The sequence below is a fragment of the Cebus imitator genome, unplaced genomic scaffold (assembly GCF_001604975.1).
Source record: "Cebus imitator isolate Cc_AM_T3 unplaced genomic scaffold, Cebus_imitator-1.0 Scaffold76, whole genome shotgun sequence".
Taxonomy (NCBI): Eukaryota; Metazoa; Chordata; class Mammalia; order Primates; family Cebidae; genus Cebus; species Cebus imitator.
In genome coordinates, this window is record NW_016107391.1 from 5,966,271 (window position 1) to 5,989,982 (window position 23,712).

General features: G+C 43.6%; 1 protein-coding gene across 5 annotated transcripts in view; it reads left to right on the forward strand.

The window, feature by feature from the left end:
- The window catches only part of SH3RF2 (SH3 domain containing ring finger 2), a 148,800-nt gene that overhangs the window by 98,458 nt on the left and 26,630 nt on the right, over positions 1-23,712 (forward strand). For 4 of the 5 annotated variants that reach the window (XM_037739903.1, XM_017532314.2, XM_037739902.1 and 1 more), the window contains 2 exons: positions 18,025-18,116; positions 20,099-20,269. In XM_037739903.1, the coding sequence (XP_037595831.1) occupies positions 18,025-18,116; positions 20,099-20,269 (263 nt within the window). The remainder of the gene's footprint in view (positions 1-18,024; positions 18,117-20,098; positions 20,270-23,712) is intronic. The other variant, XM_037739905.1, reaches the window with a different exon arrangement.

Here is a 23,712-nt window from a genome sequence, read left to right on the forward strand (position 1 = left end):
ATTTTCCAATAAAAAATTTATTTTTCTTTTAAATGTCCAATGGAATCTTAATCCCAGAGCAATTCTGTGTCCAACATTATTCATTTAAAAAAATAGGGGAACAAACTCTAATTAAACAGCTTAGGAATTTACATTATTTCATTCTCTCCAAGAACTTGTATTTCCATTCCACTCCTGTTACAGATTTTATGCTAGTGTAAGGGGTTTTTTTTGAGACCAAGTTTTGCTGTGTTGCCCAGGCTGGATTGCAATGGTGATCCTGATTCACTGCAACCTTGACCTCTTGGGCTCAGGTGATTCTCCCACCTCAGCCTTTTGAGTAGCTGGAACTACAGGCATGCACCACCATGCTTGACTAATTTTTGTATTTTTTGTAGAGACATGGTTTCACCATATTGCCCAGGCTGGTCTCCCAACTCCTAGTTCTTAGTTTCTTTGCATTGGGTTAGAACATGATATTTTAGCTCAGAGAAGTTTGTTATTACCCACCTTCTGAAGCCTGTTTCTGTCAATTCATCAGACTCATCCTCCATCCAGCCTTGTTCCCTTGCTGGTGAGGAGTTGTGATCCCTTGGAGGAGTAGAGGCATCTGGTTTTGGGTGTTTTCATCCTTTTTGCACTGGTTTCTTCCCATCACTACCTGTGGTCTTTGTGGTTGGTGACTTTCAGATGGGGTTTCTGAATGAACGTTCCTTTTGTTGCTGATGAAGTAATTTCTTTCTGTTTCTTAGTTTTCCTTCTAACAGTCAGGGCCCCCTGCTGTAGGACTGCTGGAGTTCCACTCCAGACTCTGCTTGCCTGGGGATCACCTGTAGTGGCTGCAGAACAGTAAGGGTTGCTGCCAGTTTCTTCTTCTGTTATCTTTGTCCCAGAAGGATACCCACCAGATGTCAGCCTGAGCTTTCCTTTATGAAGTGTCTCTTGGGTTATACGGGGGTCAGGGAGCTGCTTGAGGAGACAGTCTGTCCCTTCTAGGAGCTCAAGTGCTGAGCTGTGAGCTCTGTTGTTCTGTTGAGAGCTGCTGGGCAGGTATGTTTAAGTCTGCTGCAGCAGAACTTATAACCACCTTTTTTCCCCAGGTGCTCTGTCCCAGGAATACGGGACTTTATTTATAAGTTCCTGTCATTCTGCTGCCTTTTTTCAGAGATGCCCTGCCCAGCGAGGAGGTAGCCTAGTCACTGCTTGCCAGCAGAGGCATTGCTGAGCTGCTGTGGGTTCTGCCTAGCTGCTGTGTGAACGTCCTTGCAGTTTTGTTTGTAGAAGTATAGTTAGAACTGCTTCAGTAATGGCAGATTGCCTTGGTAATGGCAGACTGTCTCAGTAATGGTGGACTGCCTCGGTAAAGGCAGACTGCCTCAGTAATTGTGGGCTGCCTCAGTAATGGTGGATGCCCTTCCCCCAAAAGAGCTGGACTGTCCTAGGTCCAGCTGTGCATGCTGTGAAACTCTCAGTCCAGAGCGTTTCAGATTGCTGGTCTTTGTGGGGATGGGACCAGCTGAGCCAGATCACCTGGCTCCCTGTTTCAGCCCCCTTTTTTTCAGTTGAACGGGCGACTCTGTCTCCCAGGCATTCCAGTCACCAGTTGAAACGGCACCCGGATTTGTGTGAGTTTTTGTGCAGAGACCCGCTGCGCTGGCTGAAACAGCCATGCTGGAGACTTGTGGCACCTTTCCACTCAGGAATCTCCTGGTCTGTGGGCAGTAAAAATTCATTTGGAAATGCGGTGATCACTTTCTCTCTGCATTTTTGCTGGAAACTGCAATCCGAAGCTGTTCCTATTTGGCCATCTTGGATCCTCCCAAAAATAAAGTTTTATTGGCACTCAATCAGGCTTACTCTTTACATATTATCTATGGCTGCTTTCACACTACAATGAAACAGTTAGGTGGTAGTGACAGAGACCTTCTACAAAGCCTGAAAGATTTACTTTCTAGCCCTTTAGAGAGTGTGCAGATCCTGGGCTAAAGGATTGCCCTCTTCCTTTAAAATGCAAACACCCTCCTCTACTCTAGCCACTTCTGAGGTCCCTAATGCCTTTGTGAGAATGTGTGTGCCTGGTCACTTTGGGCCCTGTAGGGAAGAAAGACCACTGAAAATGGAGGACACCATCCCATTTCCACTTCCAAACAATTGACATATGCTTCAGGTGGAATTCTGTCACTTCCTACTTTGTTTTGGAATTTACCTAAGTGCACCTTAATGCCCTCAACTCCTTAAGACAGGGTAACTGATGTCCCCCTGCTCCCTCCAGGGTTAAGCCCAGTTGAGCCTGGCACAGAGAGATGATTGGTAAACGTTTGTTGAATGAATAAGTGATGAAGCAAGTGAAATCCAGTGAACATATACATAGCTATGTACATGAGCCAATAAACAGAAGAGACTGAATAAATGAATGAATGAATGAATGAATGAATAAGTGATGAAGGAATCTGATGAAAGAAAGATGTGAATGCGTATGTGAGGGAATTGTTATAATAATGAGGAACTTAATAAAGAAATAAGTATGTAAGTGAATGAAGGAGGGAGAGATCAACAGGGTGGGTGAGTGACATGTGAATACAGGTTGTGGGGTCTCTACAGGCCCATAAGGATATAAAGGGCAGTGATGCCAAGCTCTGCTGTCTCATCATTTCACCTTGCTTGCTCATGTCCTGACAGCCCTGGGGATTTTGAGCTTAACCAATACCCTTCCCCACTGAGGGTGTGTCCGTGCTTTAGTGCTTTAGTGCTTTGATATCTGGGTTCTGTCAGAAGGACAAAATCAACTGCACCCCTAAGCTTGAGACCAAGCAGCCACCGTCCAAGACTGCAGCCTCCATATATGGAAAAATACGCCTTTGGCTGGTACATCCCCAGCCCCATCCCTTCCACGTGCACCAGTTATATAAGACCCAACCCAAAGCTAACCACCCTACAATGATGCATGCTCCAGGGGCAAGAAACAAGCAGCATGTTGGGTTTAGGTGAACTTCATAGCCAAGGTCACCCAACCAGGTAGGAAGACATGGAATCAAAAACACCTTATCCAAAGCAGTTCTCCCATCATCTATCTGTTTCCTTTATGGTGTATATTTTATTAGTCTGTTTTCTTGGTTTCTGTATCTTATATGTGTATCTTGTTTTACCTGCCATCTCCCTAGAATATAAGCTCCATGAGGACATGGGAAGTCCAATAAATATTTGTTGAAAATTAGTGAAACATAGTCTGGAAAGCAAGTAAAGCAAACCAACCTCTTGAACCAGCTACCAAGATATGGTACCCTCTCTCAGTGGTGGACTTAGGTCTGACTTTGTGGCCAAGCCCCATGGGTGGTGACCTTCCACATGCCACTTCCCCTCAGGGGATTAAATTGGTGGTCTTGAAGCTCTTACAGCTTCAAGATCTTCAGCTCTTACATACTAGGTTCCTAAAGCCAGAGGAATGGGCTTCAGATTTTTTTAAGATTCATATAGTTAATGTGAACCTGAGTTCCCTGACCACAACTCTTGAAAAAAAATATTGGCTATTACATAGGAGGCAGTGATTTCATCTGGCCAGTGACTGAGGGGCGAGGTGACACTAGGTGTGGCAACTGGAGATGATCCAGATGCTATCGCAGCTCTCCTTCAGGCTTTGCCAAGCCTCAGCTCAGGGCCAAAGCCCAGCCTGACATCCTACTGCCTATGCTTTGGGAAAGTTATACAAGCGTGCCCATAAATCACCTTTCTGTCTCATAACAGAGAAATGACTGGGAAATCTCTTCTCAGGCGTCTTTGCAGAGTTCCCAGAAATGGAGTAAACTCTTCCTGGCTTAGCCCAGCAAATGAGGGACAGAGAGCTAGAGAAGCCCTTCTCTGAGAGTCCCAGCCCTCACAGAGTCCAGCCCTTTAGAACCTTCCAGCCCGTAGAGCCAGCACCACCTGATCCTCCCTCCAAAACGTACACACTGCCTTGTGTGCTGTAGTTAGGGCTGAGAGGAAAGGCTCTGAAGTCAGTCAAGTAGGTTCAAATCCCAGCTCACCTTACTTGCTGGCTCTGTGGCCTTCAGCATGTTACTAAACACATATTTTTTCCTTGACATTCTCAAGGCCAAATGGGAAAAAATGATAATGGTATTTAGCCCCTTGGTTTGTTGTGAGGATTACATGAGATAATAGAGTGTTTAGGAATGTGTGGCCCCTGGCAAGTATTCTGTAAATGTTAGCTCTTGATGTTGGAACTCTGCTTTGTTTTCTTGCCATCTTATCTCAGTGAGATTACACGCTCCTTTAAGTGCAGGGACTATGCTTTCTTTTCAACCTTCTTTGTCTTTCACATTATCTTACCTAGGAGGATTTGTCAATTGGAGGAGACCAGATATTCCCAAATCATGCCTCTCCAGATGTTACAGGAGGTTCCTTAGTGAAAATCTATGAGCACTAGTTCTCAGCCTTTTGGTGGGAAAAATGACACCCATATTTTGTGGGAAAAGGTAGAGGTAGAGAACATCAAGGAAAGGTAAAGAACAAAAGTAACACCCCTCCCCACAAATATGTCACCACTGTTGGTTGTTACAAAAGTCTTATTACCAACAGAAGAGAGAATTGAAAGGATGATTTCCTCACATCTGTCCCAGATGGTGCAGAAACTGATCTTCCTAAAAGCAGACTCAACAAACATTTATTGAGTGCTTAGGTATTGTTCTAAAAGGTGGGGATACAAATAAACTTATGGTTGTTGTAAGGATGGGCCAAAAATAGGGATTCTCTCCTTCTTAATGCAAATGCATATTTGCATTCCTTTTTAGCACAGTGAGATAAAAATATCAGGATACCTGGAAACAAAGATTATCTGAAGGGTTTTATTCTCCTTTTATTTCCCGTCAAATGCAGTGCTCTGAGGAGTGAGCTGCATTAGTTGTCCAAACAGCCAGGGTCCCAAGCTTGTGTGGCTCCCTCAGTGATGGGGGAGGACAGCAGAGGGCTTGCATGCAGGGCAGCCAAACCTCTCTGGGTACCACAGGCTGGGCCCTCGGGGCAGGGATGGTGAGTCTCTGGGGACAGCCAACTAAAATGGTTTAAATCTCATTTGAAACCATGAAAGACAACTGATTTCTGCAGAACCACTCAAAGCCAGCAAGCATGCCATCCAGAAGAAGCTTTAGGTAATGGCTTTGGAAACACACGCCCTTTTTACTTGCTGAGATCACCAAGCCTGTCTCAGAAAGGATTCTTAGATCTTGGTGGACTTTGCAGCCACATTCTAATAATCCCATGAAAAGGAAAAATTGTCCTATGGCCAACCAAGGTCTCAGCCTCAGTATGGGGGGGTTTCCCAGCTATTATCCAGTGATAATAATTCAGAATATGAAGACAGATAAGCCAACAAGAAGGTATCGGGGAGTGTTTCAAGGCACCATGAGAGCACTGGAGCCTAAGTTTCCAGGAATGTAAATCCTTCATTTATTGAGGGCACTCAACTACTCAAAAAAGAACAGAGGCTGGGCGTGTTTGCTCACACCTATAATCCCAGCACTTTGGGAGGCCGAGTCAGGCAGATCACTTGAGGTCAGGAGTTGGAGACAAGCCTGGCCAACATGCTGAAACCCCATCTCTACTAAAAATACAAAAGTTAGCCAGGTATGGTAGTGTACACTTGTAATCTCGGCTACTCAGGAGGATGAGGCAGGAGAATTGCTCAAACCAGAGAAGCAGAGCAGTGAGCTGAGATTGCGCCACTGCATTCCAGCCTGGGCGATGAAGTGAAACTCTGTCTCCAAAAAAAAAAAAAAAAAAAGAACAGAGACGACTGCTTTGATAATGGGTGGTGGTGGAAAGCAATTATTTTTTCTCTTTTTTAAATTAAGAACATTAATCATGGTTACTCTAATATTCTTTGAGAAAATTTTAAATTAATAGACAACAAACACATGGCAGAAAGTAAACTTTCTGAAGATGCTGAGATGAACTTGACATTGCCAAATTATTTCTGGGCTCACTAGATTCCTTAGAAGGGATTTTTTTTTAATTAACTTTTTTTCATTCTGACTTCAGTTTGATTCACCAGCCATCTCCCCTAAATAACTTGCCTATGGTTACACAGTCTGTGAAAGCATAGCAAAGTGGGGACCTGCAACCGAGTTCCTAACAGTTATGCTCCAGTGTCTCCTGACTGTTTTTGGTCTGCTGCTTTCCCTCAACCACCTCTCCCTGTGGGTCCATAATTCCTTAGTTCAGAAAATAACTTCCATCACCAATATCTCCACCATAGAAAGCTACTTTATAAGGACGTAGGTCATTTAGTCCACATGAGAGGTGAGTGGAGCGTGGAAATTTCTAGATGTCCAGAGACCCCATCTTTGGGATACTCTTGTCTGGGGGATGTGAGGGCAGGAGCCTGTGGAGGGCAGGAGTCTCCACTGTCTGTGAGTGCAATGGCGTTGTCACAGATCCCCAGGGCCTAGCGCAGGGCTTGGTACCTGGCAGATGCTTAACAAGCATCTTCTGTGAGTAAATGCTATGAGGTGATCTGCAGCAGACTTCAGAGAAACTTTGCATACTTAAGTTTTTATGGCCTTTAATGAGGCCTGGTAAGAGGATTTAACCATAATTACTGCCAAACAGTTACTTCTTCAAGTGGACTGTTAGGATGAGGAGAATAAGGGTTATAATTAAGACTTCTGTGTACCCTGGCATTTCAAAAAGCCCTAACAGTACCCACCCCATCAGACTCTGCCTTGATGCCCAAATCCTGCTTTGAAAGCAGCAGGACCTTTGGGCTCAGAAAACAGCAGGGGAGACCAGACATGGTGGCTCGCACCTATAGTACAAGCTACTTGGGAGGCTGAGGCAGGAGGATCACTTGAGCTCACAAGTTCGAGACCAGCCTGAGCAACATAGTGAGACGTTATCTCTACTTAAAAAAAAAAAAAAAAAAATTAAATGGCCAGGCGTGGTAGTTCACGCCTGTAATCCCAGCACTTTGGGAGGCCAAGGTAGGTAGATCACTTGAGATCAGGAGTTCAAGACCAGCCTGGTCAACATGACAAGTCCCCATCTCCACTAAAAATATAAAAACTAGCTGGGTCTGGTGGCACATGCCTGTAATCCCAGCTATTCTGCAGGCCGAGGCACAAGAATTGCTGGAACTTGGCAGGCAGAGGTTGCAGTAGGCCGAGATCGCACCACTGCACTCCAGCCTGGGTGACAGAGTGAGACTCTGCCTAAAAAGAAGAAAACAGCAGGGGTGTGGCAGGGCAGGAGATATTCTGTGCCCAACCAAAAGAGAAAGCATATTTGTCTTTGTGGTTTGATGTGTGGATTGTGTTTTCTGCTTTTTCCCCCAAGAAGCCAATGCAGAGCACAGCTGTAGGGAAGTGCCAGGGATGAAAGCCTCAGGATGCATGAGAACGGTCAACCTAGTATTGGGCAAAGGGAAGAAAGACTCCTAAGTACACATCCCCCACACTTGCGCTAAGCCACCCGTCACTGGGTCTTCCTCAAAGGCAATCTGGATTCTGGTGGCTGGCCTTTGTATCCTAGAGAATAAATCTTTCCTTCTTAAATCCAGTCCAATTGAGGAAGTCCTATTGCCTGCTTCTCCTCCCGAGTCTTCTGCTTTGTGTGTCTCCTGTGTCATAATAGTGACAATGGTAACCATTTATTGGGTACCTCATATGAGCCAGGCATTATGCAAAACACTTTGCTTATATGTTCTGATTAAACCCTCATAAGAACCTCATGAGGTAGCCACCATTCTTGCCCTCTTTCATAATGAGGAAACTGAGGCTCAGAGGGATTAAGTCTGAGCCTCCCACAGCCAGTAAGTTACAATGCCAAAACTCAAACCCACATCAGATGGCCCCAAAAGTTCATTCCTTTAGCTGTGGCTGCATAGTCCCTCAAGGAGCTACCAAAGTCCAAACAGTGACTGCCCCCATGGGGTTCCTCTTAAGTAAGGCACTGGGACTTTCGGGTTCTCTAAGGACTTGAATTGATGACAGTATGGGAGTCTGCTCTGGCTGGGATTTTCCAAGCCTCTATGTAGATACTCCAAGTACCACCTTTTCTCCCCAACAGGGAGGTCACCAAGCAAATGTTCCCACGGGAACTTTTCTTGAACAAACAGGGCTAAGGAAAAACATTTTACATCTGGTAAACAACTCTTAAAAACCCTTCAGAATAACATTATAACCATTTAAGAAGTAGAATCAGTAATTTAAAATCTTCCTCTACAGAAAATTCCAGACCCAGACAGATTTACCAGTGAGTTCTTTCATACTTTCAAGGAGGGGATAATTTAACTACTATATAAACTATATATATTATTCCAAAGAGTGGAAGAAAACATTCCCAACTCATTTCATAAAATTATGATAGTCTTACTATCAAAACCAGGAAAAGATGACATAGAAAAGGAAAAGTATAGTTCTGCCTCACTCAGGAACACAGATGCAAAAATCCTCAAGTATATATTAGGAAACCAAACCCAGGAATGCAGGGAAATGGAATATATCATGAGCAAGTTTGGGTTTTTCCTTTAAGATTGAAGGTTGGTTTAGCATTAGAAAATTAACTGATATAATTTATCACATTAACAGCTTAAAGGAGATAAAAAGTGACACATTCAATAGCTACAGAAAATGTTTGATAAAATTGTATATTCATCCATTATATATCAAAAAGTCTTAGCAAACTAGAAATAAAAAGAAACTTACTTAAAGTGATTCACGGAATCTATCTAAAATCTACCGCAAACATCATACTTAATGGTGAAAGGTTGAGGGCATTTTCTTTAAGATTTAAAAAAAGAACAGAATGCCCATTTTCATATTTCTGCTCAACATTGTCCCAGACAGCCTGGCCAGCACAGAAAGGTAGGAAAAATGAGTAAAGGGTTAAGTCTTTGAAAGGAAGAAATATAAATGTCATTATTTGCAGATGATATCATTGTCTATATAGAAAACTCAAAAGAATCTAGAAAAAAATATAATGGGAATAAACATGAGCTTATCAAGGTTACTGAATACAAATCAATATAAGAAAGTCAATTGCATCTCTGCACACTAAATAGAAAAATGATTTTTAAAAAGGTACCATTTACAGGAGCAACTAAATTATTTAAATCCCTAGGAATAAATATAACAAGATATGCAAGCCCTTTATTGAGAAAATTTATAAAACATAATTGAAAGACATTAAAAATGCTCTAGCATAAATGGGGAATTATGAAATGTTCTTGAATGGGAAGATTTAATATTTTAAAGATGTTGATTTTCCCCCAGATTTACCCATGAATTCAAATCCCAGTGGGTCTGTTTGCTATTTGTTTTTATGAAACTCGAAAGGTGATTTTAAGACTCAAATAGAAGAACAAAAAGCCAAGAGCCAAGACACTTCTAATGAAGAAGAAGATGGAATTTGGTTAGGGTAAAGAATTGGACTTACCCAATCAGATTTCTGCTTTTATTTCAAAGCTAATGAAGATGGCATGGATTTAGCATAGAGATTCTATTAAACCAGTGGAACACACTGGAGAACCTAGAAACAGATACAGCATGGAGACTTGATTTATGACACAGCAGACTTTGCAGATCAGAAGGGAAGGATGAACTATGGTGCTGGGCTAATTGGGTATCCATGTGGAAAAAGATGAAATTGGATTCCTCCCTTGTCAAAAATCAATTCCAGGTGGATTAAAGACTTAAATGTGAAAGTCAAAACTATAAAACTTTTAGAAGACTGTATAGAGAAGTATATCCTTATGACCTTGGGAGGAAAAAAAAAACTTATTGAAGACTGTTTAAAATCGTGAACCATAGGGAATGTATTGTGAATTTGACTCTATGAAAAATAAGAACTTCAGTTCATCAGAAGATACCACAGAGTAAAAATACAAGCCACAAAGAATTCATATCCAATATATTGGTACTCCATAATTTAATACAAAAACAATAAATAACCCCATGGAGGAGGGGGAGACAAAGGACATAAACAGGCATTTCGTATAACAAGAATGGCCATAAGTATTTGGGGAAAAAAAAAAAACCTAAAGCTCACTGGTGCTCAAAGAAATTAATTTAAAACCGCAATGAGATAGCATTTCACGCCCACCCAAACTGCAGGTATTAAAAAAAGAGGCCTTCCCACATGCTGGTGAGATTGTGGGGTAACTAGTTGTCATTCACTGCTGGTGGAAGTGTAAATTGTTACAGCCACATTGGGAAACAGTTTGTTATTGCCCAATAAAACTGAACAGGCTCATACCCTGTGGCCCATGAATTCCACTCCTAGATGTACATCCTGGAGAAACTCTTGCACATGTGCACAGGGGACATGTACAAAAATGTTTATAGTAACATCACTCATAGCAGCCCCAAACTGAAAATTGCCCAAATGACACATAAATGACAGAATGGTTAAATGGTCATAGAGTCACAGAATGAAATATAAGAATCGACAGTGAAAATTAGCCACAAACATGTGCAAAAACTTCCTGTTAAGCAAAAGCTGCAAGTCACAGAATATACACATTGTGAGTCTGTTCACACAATCTTCACAAATAGGCAAAACTAAAGAACATTCTGTTTAGGGATATATGCCAAAGTGGCAACAACACAGAAAAGCCTTGAAATGATTAACACAAACTTTAGCATTATAGTTACCTCTGGGGTAACTTGGAGAGAGACTCGATTTCTGTTTTTATTGGATTTCTTAAGTAGGGTGGTATGTATGCAGATATGTTTTATTATTATTCTTTAAATGACACAAAATATATACACTTATTTGTATGCATAATATATCTATAATTTTATATTTTAATAACAAAGGGAAGTTACAGTCAAACCAGAAATGGGAAGTGGGAAGTAACAGGGTAGGGGGATTGGCCAGGAGAGGCACAAGGTCAAGGGTGATAAATAGCGTGACCTGCTCAAAGTGCTAAGAAAAGACCCCACTGAAGTGGCGCAGGGGTAGGGGGAGAAGGTGAAGGAAGATGAGGCTGGAGAGCAAAATGGGAGCAGATCACAAAGGATCTTCCAAATTTTGATGGCTACTTGGGAACTGTAAATTCAGTAGTCTTCACAGCGTTATGCAATATAACCCCTGCAGACCTAGCTATGTACTTCGGAAAAAAGTATTTTCAAGATGAAGCTAAAGGGACCTGCTGACAGCTCATAAATGAGTTCTCTCTCTCAGACAGTGTTTTTACTTTCAGGACAAATAAATAGCTCTGGGTGGCTGCTCCTTGCTCATCAAGAACAGGGAGGGTTGCAGGCGGGGCTGGCTCTGAGGCAGGCGTAGATGGAGAAGGGCTGATAGCCAACTGGCAGCCGGAGCTCTGACTCCCTCGGATCTGCCCCGCCAGGGAAGGGTAGGGAAAAACAAGCACAAGTAGCTTCATATTCCACCTGCCTGCAGACCTATTCTGTATTACAAGGGACACCGGACGGGAACAGTGGTCATCCTATCCATGAGCATAAACACATATGCCTCGTATATATGACCCCTTTAGCCACACTGAGACCTGGAAATGTTCATCTTGGGCTCTGCAGAAAGGACTCTGAGCCTAGGGTCCTTGCTTCTGGTATCAAGGTCTCCACCAATATGGCCACTTTCTGAAAATTGTGAAATCTTTTTACCTCAGTTTCCCCATCTATAAAAATGGGGATAATGATCATGGGGCCCATGTATAAATTAGCACTGGAGTCATAGCACGTGAGGGTGAAGCAGCCCTCGGAGGTCCAGGCAGGCCTCTCCTGCTAGCTCCCAGAGCATGCTGATCTTCCCCGACCCCAACAAACACCAGGCTTACACAGTATAGTTATAGGGTATATCCCTTCCCAGCATACACTGTGAGTGCCACATGAGAACAGAGCCCTGTGTGTCCCGCTTACTGCAGTAATCCCAGTGCCTGGCATAGCGCCTAGGACCCAATAAGGTCCACACACAGCAATTACCAAATGTGGCTCTTAACTCATTTTGAATCTATAGAGAGGAATGAGCTTTCAACTTTGTAAAGTCAGACGGGCAACTCTAGCCTAGTGGTGGGTACAGAAACTACCAATACCTAATTTTCTTTCTAAAATGCAGTCCTAGGCCAGGTGCAGTGGTTCGTGCTTGTGATCCCAGCACTTTGGGAGGCGAGGCGGCCAAATTGCTCGAGCCCAGGAGTTGGAGACCAGCCTGGGCAACGTGGCAAAACCCCATTTCTACAAAAAATACAAAAACCTTTCTGGGCATGGTGGTGCACACCTGTAGTCCCAGCCACTCAGGAGGCTGATGCAGGAGGACTGATTGAGCCTGGGAGGCTGAGGCTGCAGTGAGCTGTGATTACACCACTGTACACTAGCCTGGGTGACAAAGCAAGACCCTGTCTCAAAAAAATTAAAAATGAATAAAATAAAATGTAGCCCTTCTCTCAACCCTGAGTGAACACTGTAGGTTCAAGGCCCTTGTCAGATTTGGGGAATACCAAGTGTAGTACCATAACCAGCTGTAGATTAGTTCACACTCTGCTGTGGAAGACAGTCACCCCATGCCTGCCAAGTTACCAAAAGGCAAGAGCCCTAGAGGAAATAGCTGAGATCCACGGCATGGGTTGGGTGGGGAAAAACAAACGTACATTGGAAAGGTGGGGAGGTTTTCCTCTAGAAGAGAAGAGCAAGGTTGCTACAGACACTCATCCCCATGCCTACCACATTCTTGGGTCCTGCTCTCAGTCCAAGACCTTGCCAGGCTGTCCCATAAGAAGTACTCCACCCACTCTGTCCCCACCCTATGCGGATCAAAGTAAGTCGTATCTATTGAGCACTTACAGTGTGTCAACCTGTGCTAAATAATTTATGTGGATTATTTTATTTAACCCTCATAACCACTCTAAGGGAGAAATACCATCATTGCCCCATTTTACATATTTTGAAGAAATAGAGGATCCACAGAATTTAATCACTTGCTCAAGATCGCAGGTCCTGGTAGATGGTAGAGCCACTGGCCTGAGTCCGAAGTTAGGCCTCCTCTCTGGACTCCTGAGAGGTAGCTGCATTTTCTATACCTGTGTGGCTGATGGTGAAGGCAGCAGGGCAGAGCACTGCCAAAAGCTCTGTGCCAGGAGGCTTCATACCCTCTTACTCCCTCACTTAGCACCTGAAGACCTGGAAATTCCCAGAAGCCACACAGCTGTGGATTCTGCTGTGGCTGATAAAGACTTCTTTTAGATGAGTCATTTCCTTCAAAAGGGAGGGAAAAAATGTGTCTAGATTTCTGCAGAAATGCCCTTCCCCACTATACCCACACACCCATACTTAACCCTGATCTTGCTCAAGACTCTGAACCCTGGGCCACAGAGCATCAGTTGCTGGAGAACCTCCAAGCCAGCCTCTGTGGTACAGCACCCAAGGTCACAACTGACCCCAGGGAAAGGAACCAGGGCCAGGCCCATTCACTCAGAAAGGCTGGGCCTCCTTCTTCAATCACAGTGACAGGAGCAGACTTGTCTCCTCAGAAGCTGGCCATCCATCTACCTAGCTGTCTTCACTTAACCAGGTGGGGCCTGCCTTTCTGTCTTGTTCTGCCTGTCTTCTTTCCCACCCAGTTTCTCTCTCTTCTCTGCCTATGTCTGTCTCATAGGTGTGTAGTGGTATCTCACAGTGCTTTTCATTTGCATTTCTCTGATAATTACTGATGTTGAGCATATTTTCATGTGTTTATTGACCACTCAATATGTCATCTTCTCTGGTCTCTGTTGCCCATTTTTATTGGGTTGTCTTCTTATGAATATATTGTGAGAGTTTCTCCAAACTGTATTTATCTCCCCCTTTCTCTTTTCGTTCTTTTTTCCTCTCTCTCCAATCATTCATTCGTTCATTTTTCCTTTGCCTTATTGATTGAGCCTCCGATCCATGGGTTCCCATTCTTGGTTTCTCTCCTATTCAGGTGGCCCCTACCATGACGGTTACTTACTAGCTGCTCTCTATGAAGCTGAGCAGTTCCCATCCCCTTCCCCGGCTAATTCCAGAGCTCGAGCTGAGTCAAGCTAAGACCCCTTGGATGTTTCCTGTGGCCTTAACCAGATAATGTAGTCATGTTTTTAACAGTTATTGAGGTTTAATTATATACAATAATGTTTAAGCATTTAAAGTATACAGTTCAATAACTTTTGGTAAACATATACAGCATGTGATCACTACCAACATCAATATATCAAATATTTGTCTCAAAAAGCTCTTTTGTGCCCCTTTGCCATCAATCCTCTCTCGCCACCCTGGCTCTTGGCAACCCTTAATCTGTTTTCTGTCACAATAGTTATGGCTTCTTAAAATCTTATATAATTGGCACTATGTAGTATATAATCTTCAGCATCCTGCATCTTTTAGGGCACTGTTAAGATTCATCCTGCTGTTGCATGTACCACTGAGGAGTACACCACTGTGGTTATACCACAGTTTGCCTATTGATTTACCAGTTGATGGGCATTTGGGGTGTTTCTAGTTTTTGGTTAAAATGAGTGAAGTTGCTCTGAACATTAATGTACAAGTCCTTGTATGGACATGTTTTCATTGCTCTTAAGTAAACATTTGTAAGTTCAATTGCTGAGTAGTATGGAAAGTGTAGGATTAACTCTATAGGAAATGGCCAATCTGCTTTCCAACATAGCCTGTACCATTTTGCATTCCCATTAGAAGGAAGTGAAAGTTCTAAGTGCTCCACATCCTCACCAACACTTGGTATGGTTGGTCTTTTTAATTTTAGCCATTTTCAGAGGTGTGTAGCAGTATCTTATAGTGCTTTCAATTTGCATTTCCCTGGAAACTATTGATATTGAGCATATTTTTATGTGTTTATTGGCCACTCAATATATCATCTTCCGTGGTATCTGTTGCCCACTTTTATTGGGTTGTTTGTCTTCCTATGAATGTATTGTGAGAGTTTCTCCAAACTGCTTTTACCTCCCTTTTTTCTCCTTTCTTCCTCCCTTTGTTCCTCTGGATCTGTCGTTCTCCCATGGTATCTCTGTCCCAGTTTTACCCTATGCCATTCTCAGGGTCTCCCACTGTCTCCCCCTCTCCCCCCTTCTTTATTGCTTCGTTCCTCTTCCTTCTCATGTCATCTCTTCTCTTCTCTTCCAGGATGCTTTAAAACCTGAGAATTTCACATCCTTTCCCATTCCATATTAGAAATAACTCTGTCACAAGCCCACAGATTACTGTCCTGGCCAGGCTCACTGTTCCAAATCGGGGAAAGACACCCCCCCCCCAGTAAAGGCCCAGAGAAGTAAAAAGACAGACCCTGGTGTAATGAAAAGATGGCTTTGCATTCTGGCATCTTCCCCCTCCCTAAAGGATTAACGGTGTTTATGGATAGCAGTTCCTTTACTCAAACATAATATTGGAAATCCAGGAGTGTTAAGTGAAGTCCATCCTGCTTAATCAGTGCTCCAACAGTCTCCAGAAACATAAGCCCTGTAGGGGTTTACCTTCCCTAGTCACAGACAAGGAGCAGCCTAGCCCAAAGCCAGCTCCTTGTCATATCTGTTTGGAGGAACAGGTGGAACAATATCTGATTACAAACTCTTTATGCAGTGCAAAAAGTACCTCAGGTGGGTGATTGTGGAATGGTTTCTTTCTTCTTAATGCTTTATTATTGATATATAATTCACTTACCATACAATTCATCCATTTAAGGTATACAACTCAGTGGTTTTTAGTATATTCACAGATGTGTAGCTATTATCACTACAATTTTAGAATATTCTATTACTTCAGAAAGAAACCTTGTAACCCTTTAGCTATCACCTCATATTCCCCATCATCCCAACCCTTGGAAATGATCATCTATTTTCTGTCTCTGTAGATTGACTTATTCTGGACATTTCATATAAATGGAATTAAATAATATGTGGTCTTTTGTCTGGCTTCTTTCACTTAATATAATGTTTTCAAGGTTTACCCATGGTCTCTTATGTATCAATACTTCATTGATCTTTATGGCTGAATAATATTTCGTTGTCTTGTTATACCAAATTTTGTTTATCCACTCATCAATGAATAGACATTTGGGTTGTTTCCTTCTTCTGGCTATTATGAATAATGCTGCTGAAATATTTGCCTATAAGTTTTTGTGTGGACATATGTTTTCATTTATTTTAAGTATATACTAGAAATGGATTTACTGGATCATATGGTAATCCTATGTTTAAACATTTTAGGAATTGCCAGACTGTTCTGCAAAGAGGCTGGACCATTTTAAATTCCAACCAGCAATGTACGAGGGTTGCCATTTTTATACCTCTTCACCAACACTTATTATTTGACTAAAGTGGTTTTTTGATTCTACAACTCAATCTTTGGACTGTCACAAATACATACATGACCACACAAACATTTATGCAATCATTGACACAGACACACGTATAACATTACATGGTGTGCATACCTGTACACTCCACTAGAGTTCACACACACACACAGAATCTCATATAGATATTTACAATCCATTATACAATTGTGTCTGCAATCTTATGCAGCACATGCAGCATACAAACATCAATCCATAACCCATATGTATGAACAAAACCAGATTTACAATGGACCAAAGCCATCACACATGTATATTAAATTGCCATGGGCTTTGAACAAACATACATGTTTGCTCAAAACAGAGGGACATAAGTATTTAAAAATGCACTCACACCTACATAAACACAAATACATAAACAATAGTTGTACCCACAAAAGCATGGTCCTAAAAAGGCACACATAGAGTTACCATCACTTATCAGTAGACGACTGAAAATTGACTGAATATATTTACTCTGAGTGGTATGGAGAAGATTTCATTATCCTTGGTGTACTAGGTAGGAAGACCTTTTCATTCATTCATTCACTCATTCATTTGTTCTTTAAACTACAAGTACATATTGAGCACACAGAAATACAATAATGAACCAGACTGGCATAGTCCCTGCCCATATGGAATTTACAGTCTAGCAAGGAAACTCTCATAATCTGTAATATGTGCTCAGAAGGAAATAAAAAAGGCAATATATTTGCCAAAGCCCTAGGATAGTAGGCAGTTTCCAGGAACTTTATCGCACTCTTTCACCCAGGTTGGGGTACAGTGGCATAATCATGGCTCACTTTAGCCTCGACCGCCCAGGCTGAAGCGAACCTCCCATTTCGGCCTCCTGAGTAGCTGGGATGACAGGTACCTGCAATCACACCCAGTTAATATTTTTTAAAGAGACAGGGTCTCGCTATGTCTCCCAGGCTGGTCTAGAACTCCTGGGCTCAAGCGATCCTCCCATCTCAGGCCCCCAAAGTGCTAGGCTTAAAGGCATGAGCCACCGAGCTCAGTCTTCCAGGAGTTTTATCATTATTGTCTCCTCTTTTATCCTGGAAAAGTTAAAGTAATCCAAATTCATCTTCTATAAGTCATCGGATAGGCTGGTGTGTGTGTGTGTGTGTGTGTGTGTGTGTGTGTGAATTCTAGCAAAAGTCAATAATAAGAGTATGGGCTCAGAACTTCGAGTACGTAATTTTAGATTTTGTTTCATACAAATTGTGTGACCTTTCTTTCCCCCTTTGTCTCAGTTTCTCATCCAAATATGGGGATTATAACAGTTCCTTTAATAAGGATTAACTTAGCTGATACTTATAAAGCACTTAAAACTGCCTGGCAAGTGCTCACTTCTGAATCAATATTAGCCACCGTTTCATTTTTCAAGAGCAGGTTTTCATAGAGGGAGATGGGTGGGGTGGGGAGAAGGACAGGAGGAGGAGCCTGGCAGTGCCCTGTGGACTGTAAATTGGACGGCTCTTCATCTTCCGCCCTATCTGAGCACTCTTTTGGAATGCAGTCCTGGCATGCCACCCCAGCAGGCCATAAACCAGCTCCTCCCCACTTCCCTGTTCCCACAGCCACAAACCACAGAGAGGATGCACAATGGGTGGCACTGGCATGGCTCTTGGTTTTCAGCTGTGTGGGGCCCCTGCATAGCTGCTCTATTTGCTGTGGGCCTGGGTTGTGGCATTCACTGGTCCTGCATGGCTATTTTTTCTGTCTGTGCAGGTCAGCACTTATCACCCCGCACCTGCCTCTCCAGGACATTCCACAGCCGTGGTCAGTCTGCCTGGCTCCCAGCAACACCTCTCAGCGAACATGTGAGTAAAAGGCTCATCCCTTCACCCCAGTCCTGGCACAGAGGGGTCATCTTTACCAGGTACAGTGATTGAGCATCACCATTCCCAAACCATCCCATCCAGAGAGACAACAGGTCACCTTTCTTTACCACTTCCAAGTGAAATAATGGTGAAAAACACAAATTAGGGCCAGGTACAGTGGCTCACACCTATAATCCCAGCACTACAGCAAGCTGAGACAGGAGGATTGCTTGAACCCAGAAGTTTCAGACCTGCCTGAGCAACATAATGAGAACCCCATCTCTACCAAAAAAAATTTTTAAGTGAGTCAGGAATGGCTGTGCACACATGTTTTCCTAGCTATTGAAGAGGCTGAGGCTGGAGGACGGTTTGAGCCCAGGAGTTTGAGGCTTTGGTGACCTATGATCATCCCACTGTACTCCAGCCTAAGCCACAGAGTAAGACCCTATCTCAAAAAAAAAAAAAAAAAAAAAAGACCACACAAATTAGCAAACCACAGCACTCTTAGCTCATTACTTTACAAAAGTAGAAAGAGACTGGAAGATTACATACCACAACATCGCTGGGAGATTGGGTATTGAGCAATTTCTATTGTCTTGCTTTAGATTCAAAATGTTGGGTCATAAATAGATGTTGTTTTGGTAATCAGCAAAAAATAAATATAGCATTTTAGAAAGAAAAAGAAAAAAGCCATGTAGAGAACACTCCCCTATTCCCTTTGATAAAACACTCCAGTGTCTCACAGTCCTTGGAGTCTGGAAGGGCTTCCTGATGTCTGAGATGCCTGGGGGCCACATGCTGGTGACCCCTGAATCTGGCAAACCAATGGATTGTTTCCTGAATGCCTTTGGTCAGGCACCCATTCTCACCTCCACAGCCTCATCAGTCCTGATGGTCTTCACCCCTCTGACTCAGACCTGGATATTACCTGCCTGATTCCTGTGTGGACTTCAGGGAGCAACTCTGTTCTAAGTTGAGGACTTTCTGCCATGTCACAGGCCCATTTCCCAGTCCCACCATGCAGCCAGGATTCTACTGGGTGCCAAAAGCAAAATTTCTCCCCTGCCTCCCACTTCCCAACGTCTACTTCTCTGCCTACGTTAAGCTGACTCTTTAGGACACTCCCAGGAGTCAAACACGTCCCTGCTTTCTGGATCAGGGAGGCTTCTATGCTGATCTCTTATTCCCCTGAACCTTGCTGGCTGCCACCATTTTCTTGGGGACACAACAAGCACTAGTGAAAAAGCATGGTAGTAGAGCAGCACCTTCTAGGTTTGAGGCTCATCCCTGACACTTATTCCTGTCGCCAACTCCTTTCCTTGTTCAAGGCCTGTTTCCCCATGGTTAAAATGCCAAGGTTGGCCTAAATTAGTGATTTGCTGCTGTGCACTGCATGGAGGATGATGGGGAGATGAAGAAGGCAGGGACCTGGCCTCCTCCACCACTGTTTCAACCAAGGGGTTGCATGTCTATCTGCCTTACATGTCCAGGTTTCTGTGTTAAGAAGATTCTTTATTGCTTTTGTTTTTGTTTTTGTTCTTTGGTGGCGGGGGGGGGGGTCTTTATTTGCTTTGTTTTTTGAAACAGTCTTACCCTGTCACCCATACTGGAGTGCAGTGGTGCAATCTCGGCTCACTGTGGCTGCTACCTCCTGGGTTCAAGCAATTCTCCTGCCTCAGCCTCCTGAATAGCTGGGATTACAGGCACCCGCCACCACACCTGGCTAATTTTTTGTTATTTTAGTAGTAGAGATGGGGTTTCACCATGTTGGCCAGGCTGGTCTCAAACTCTTGACCTCAGGTAATCCTCCCACACTGGCCTCCCAAAGTGCTGGGATTACAGGCGTGAGCCACTGTGCCCACTCGGCCAAGAAGGTTCTCACTGCTAACCACCAGGTGGCCTCTCTCCACTACTGGCCAGCTCCATGCCCCCCATCAGGCACACCTTCCTTCCTCTCTCACCAGTTCTCTGTGTCTTCCCAGGTTTGTAGCCCTGCACTCCTACTCAGCCCACGGACCTGATGAGCTGGACCTGCAACGGGGAGAAGGCATCAGGGTCCTGGGGAAGTGCCAGGACGGCTGGCTCAGGGGCGTCTCCTTGGTCACCGGGCGAGTTGGCATCTTCCCAAACAATTACGTCATCCCCATTTTCAGGTGCGTCACCTCTAATCCCAGACTTTGGGAGGTCAGGCTGCCCTAGCCCTGGGGCCATCTATGGGTTGAACTGATGGAGGACCCAATGCTTTTGCAGAAAACAGGCCAAGAAAGAGCTTTTCGCTGTATTACCTGCCTATCTCTTTTAAAACAAAATAGCAAAACGAGTTATCTTTTTTGTAGCTCTCCACAGCTTACAAGCACTTTTGTAACTCTTAGCTCACTGGCTATGCCCAAGAATCCTGTAAGGTAGACGTTATTTTACAGATGAAAATGGTGTGCAGAGTTAAGCAACTTGCTCAAGAACTGGATGTCAGGTTTTCTTCTGCATAAATCCCAGGAACCCCACTTCACATCCTCTATCCCAGTGCTCCATCTAGTGGCTTGAGGGGAAAATGTGGTCAGATGACCTCTCCAGGGCACCTTGGGAAACAGGCTGCTCAACCGACCCCTAATCAGAGTTTCCGTGAACTCAGACCCCTACCTTTTCCTCCACACCCAAGATGAAATGCTAGCCACCCTGCAGGGCCTCCTCCCTTACAGCCTTTCCCTATCTTTTATGTTGTGTGGCATACTATTCGTGTTGTTCACCCCCTCTTTGTCTTGCCACCTCATACCACTGCCACAAATGCACCCAGACCCCAAAACCATCCATGACTACTCCTGCCTCCACCCCCCGTCAGCCCAAGCAAAGCCTGTCTTAAGGCAGTGAGGCTACCACCACACCTCAAGCACTGTCTTTATGACATACCAGAGAGTCACAATCACTGGGAAAGAGTCCCATTGTGCTCTGTAGGGGGTCACACCTAGTCTGGTGTGCCCACTTTTAGGGACCTTCACTTAGGCAAGGCATTGCGGCCGGAGGAGGCAGCAAGAATGGTGAGGAGACAGCAAACTACATCATGGGTGAAACCGATAAAGAAACTGGGCTTATTTAACCTGAAGAAGACAAGAGGCAGAGGAATCATCCTATACTGTGTAAATAGAGCAGTAACTTTGTTCCAAGAGAGGCCAGTGGACTGGGACCAGTGTAAGCAACTGGTCTTGGTTCAGTAAACCAAGACATTCAAGAACATCTTGGTTCAATAAAAGGCAGCATTTTCTAGCCCATAGATTTTTCCAACCAGGCTAGCTGGTGAGGTAGTGAACTCTCTTTCTAGAAAGAGCACAGGTCAAGTCGGTCAGAGTCCCCATAGATCTAGGGTTGTATAAAAAGATTTCTTCACATGGCAGAAAGTCGGGATAAAAGATCATAGTTATTCCTTTCAAAGGAAAGTTCTTGAAATTTGTTACAAAGTTGTAAAATACCCAAGGGCAAACTGAGGTCTATAACTGATGCTTTAATTCATTTCTTTGGCAAATATTGAGTGCAAACTGTATGTCAGGAACTTTTCCAGGCACTGGAGAAATAGCAGTTAACAAAATAAATGAAATTCTTGCTTACAGGAGCTTATGTTCTAGTGGGAGAGATACATTTTTTTAAAAACCAAGATATTTAAGTAATCTATATGATGCATTAATGATACTGGCTAACAAGGAAAATCAGGAAAGGAGAATAGAATTTTTGGAGGTGGTTACAATTTTAGATAGGTTGGTCAGGGATGGCTTTGCTGAGAAGTAAGAAGGAAGGCAGGAGGCAAGCCTTGTGAACCTCTGAGGGAAGTGTCCAGGCTAAAGAAACAGCAAGTATGAACAAAGGTCCTATAGCAGGCTGGGCGCAGTGACTCGTGCCTGTACTCCTAGCACGTTGGGAGGCCAAGGCAGGAGGATCAGCTGAGGTCAGACGTTTGACACCAGCCCGGCCAACATGGGGAAACCTCATCTCTACTAAAAATACAAAAATTAGCCAGGCCTGGTGGTGCGCACCTGTAATCCCAGCTCCTCTGGAGGCTGAAGCGGGAGAATCAGGGGTAGGGGTGGAGGTTACAGTGAGCTGAGATCGCACCACTTCACTCCAGCCTGGGAGAAAGAGCGAGACTCCATCTCCAAAAAAAAAAAAAAAAAAAAAAAAAAAAAAAAAAGGGCCCTGCTGTAGTAGGAGTGTGCCCGACATGAAGCTGACGGGATTGGATTAGAGCAAGCGAGGGGGAGATTAGGAAGGAGGTCAGAATGGTAATGGATAGCCAGATCATAAAGAAATTCCTAGGTCATAATGAGTGGATTGGCTTTAAGCCTGTGGCTGGGTTTTGAGCAGTGATATAATCTTAATTGTGTTTAACCAGAATCCCTCTAGTTGCTGAGCTGAGAATAAATTACATGAAGGAAAAGGTAGAAGCAGATAAACTAGCTAAGAAGATATCATAATCCTGAGGAGAGTTGATGGTGCATTGAACCAAGGTGTTAGCTGTGGAAGTAGGAAGTGGTTAGATTCTGAATACACCTTAGACAGCAAGGTTTTCTAATAAATAAAATGTCAGATGTGAAAGAATAGAGGGTTCAAGGTGAGACCGAGTTTTTCTCCCTGAGTAATTGATAGAGTTACCTTTAAATGAGATAGCAACTGCTCCATAAAAGGAGCACGCTTTGGGATATGGAGGGAAGTAAAAGCTTAGTTCACAGCAGGCTAAGCCTGACATGCCTCTTAATAATCCAAGTAAAGATGTTGGTAAGCAGTTGAATATACAAGTTTAGCATTTCAGGGAGAGCTCCAGGCTTGAGCTGCTATTTAAAGCCCTGAGACGAGATGAGATCATCATGGTGGGATGAGTTGTATCCAGAGAGTGACAACGAGCCAGAAGCTGAAATCTTCAGAGTAAGGGGAGAGACTTGAGAGTAAATGCTGACTGCAGGAAGGTGGAGCGGTGGGCAGTCAAGCCTGGTAATATGAGTCAAAGCTGGGAAGTACTGACGAGGGTGGGAAATGGCCTAGAACTGACAGCGAGGAGCAAGAAGGATGCCTATCCTAATTTATGAACAGTTTCTTCCACGGCTTTAACATGAATTCCCCAGGACCCATCCCTATGACTAGGGCATTTGCTTACACATCAGGCCTTAGCCCCAAATCCTGGTTATACCATCAAAGACCCAGTAGAATCAGAGTAACATATACTTAATCATCCACATTTGGACACATTTGAGCAGGTATCAACTGAAACTCTCCTGGGAAAATCAGGCAGTGTGGTCATCCTAAGTAGAGTGTGTTTAGAATTTCATCCCAGTGTATTTTAAGGCTCCAGTTTTCATTTCGCTCTTTGGCTTTTCTTCAAGGTACGTCTACTGTGTTCTTGGGAAAGTCAGGAGCATCTCCACTCACCCCTACTCACCCCTTCTGAGATGCCTGCATGTCAGAGGATGGGTGGAGTTTCAGCACAATAAGTTGCCATTGAGTTCTCCCCTCACTCCCAGTTCAAGGAAATCTGAACAGATGCAAATATTGAGGTGCTACTAACATTGAGGCATGGTTGTTTATGGGAAGCCAGCATTCTCAAAAAAAACCAAGTCCC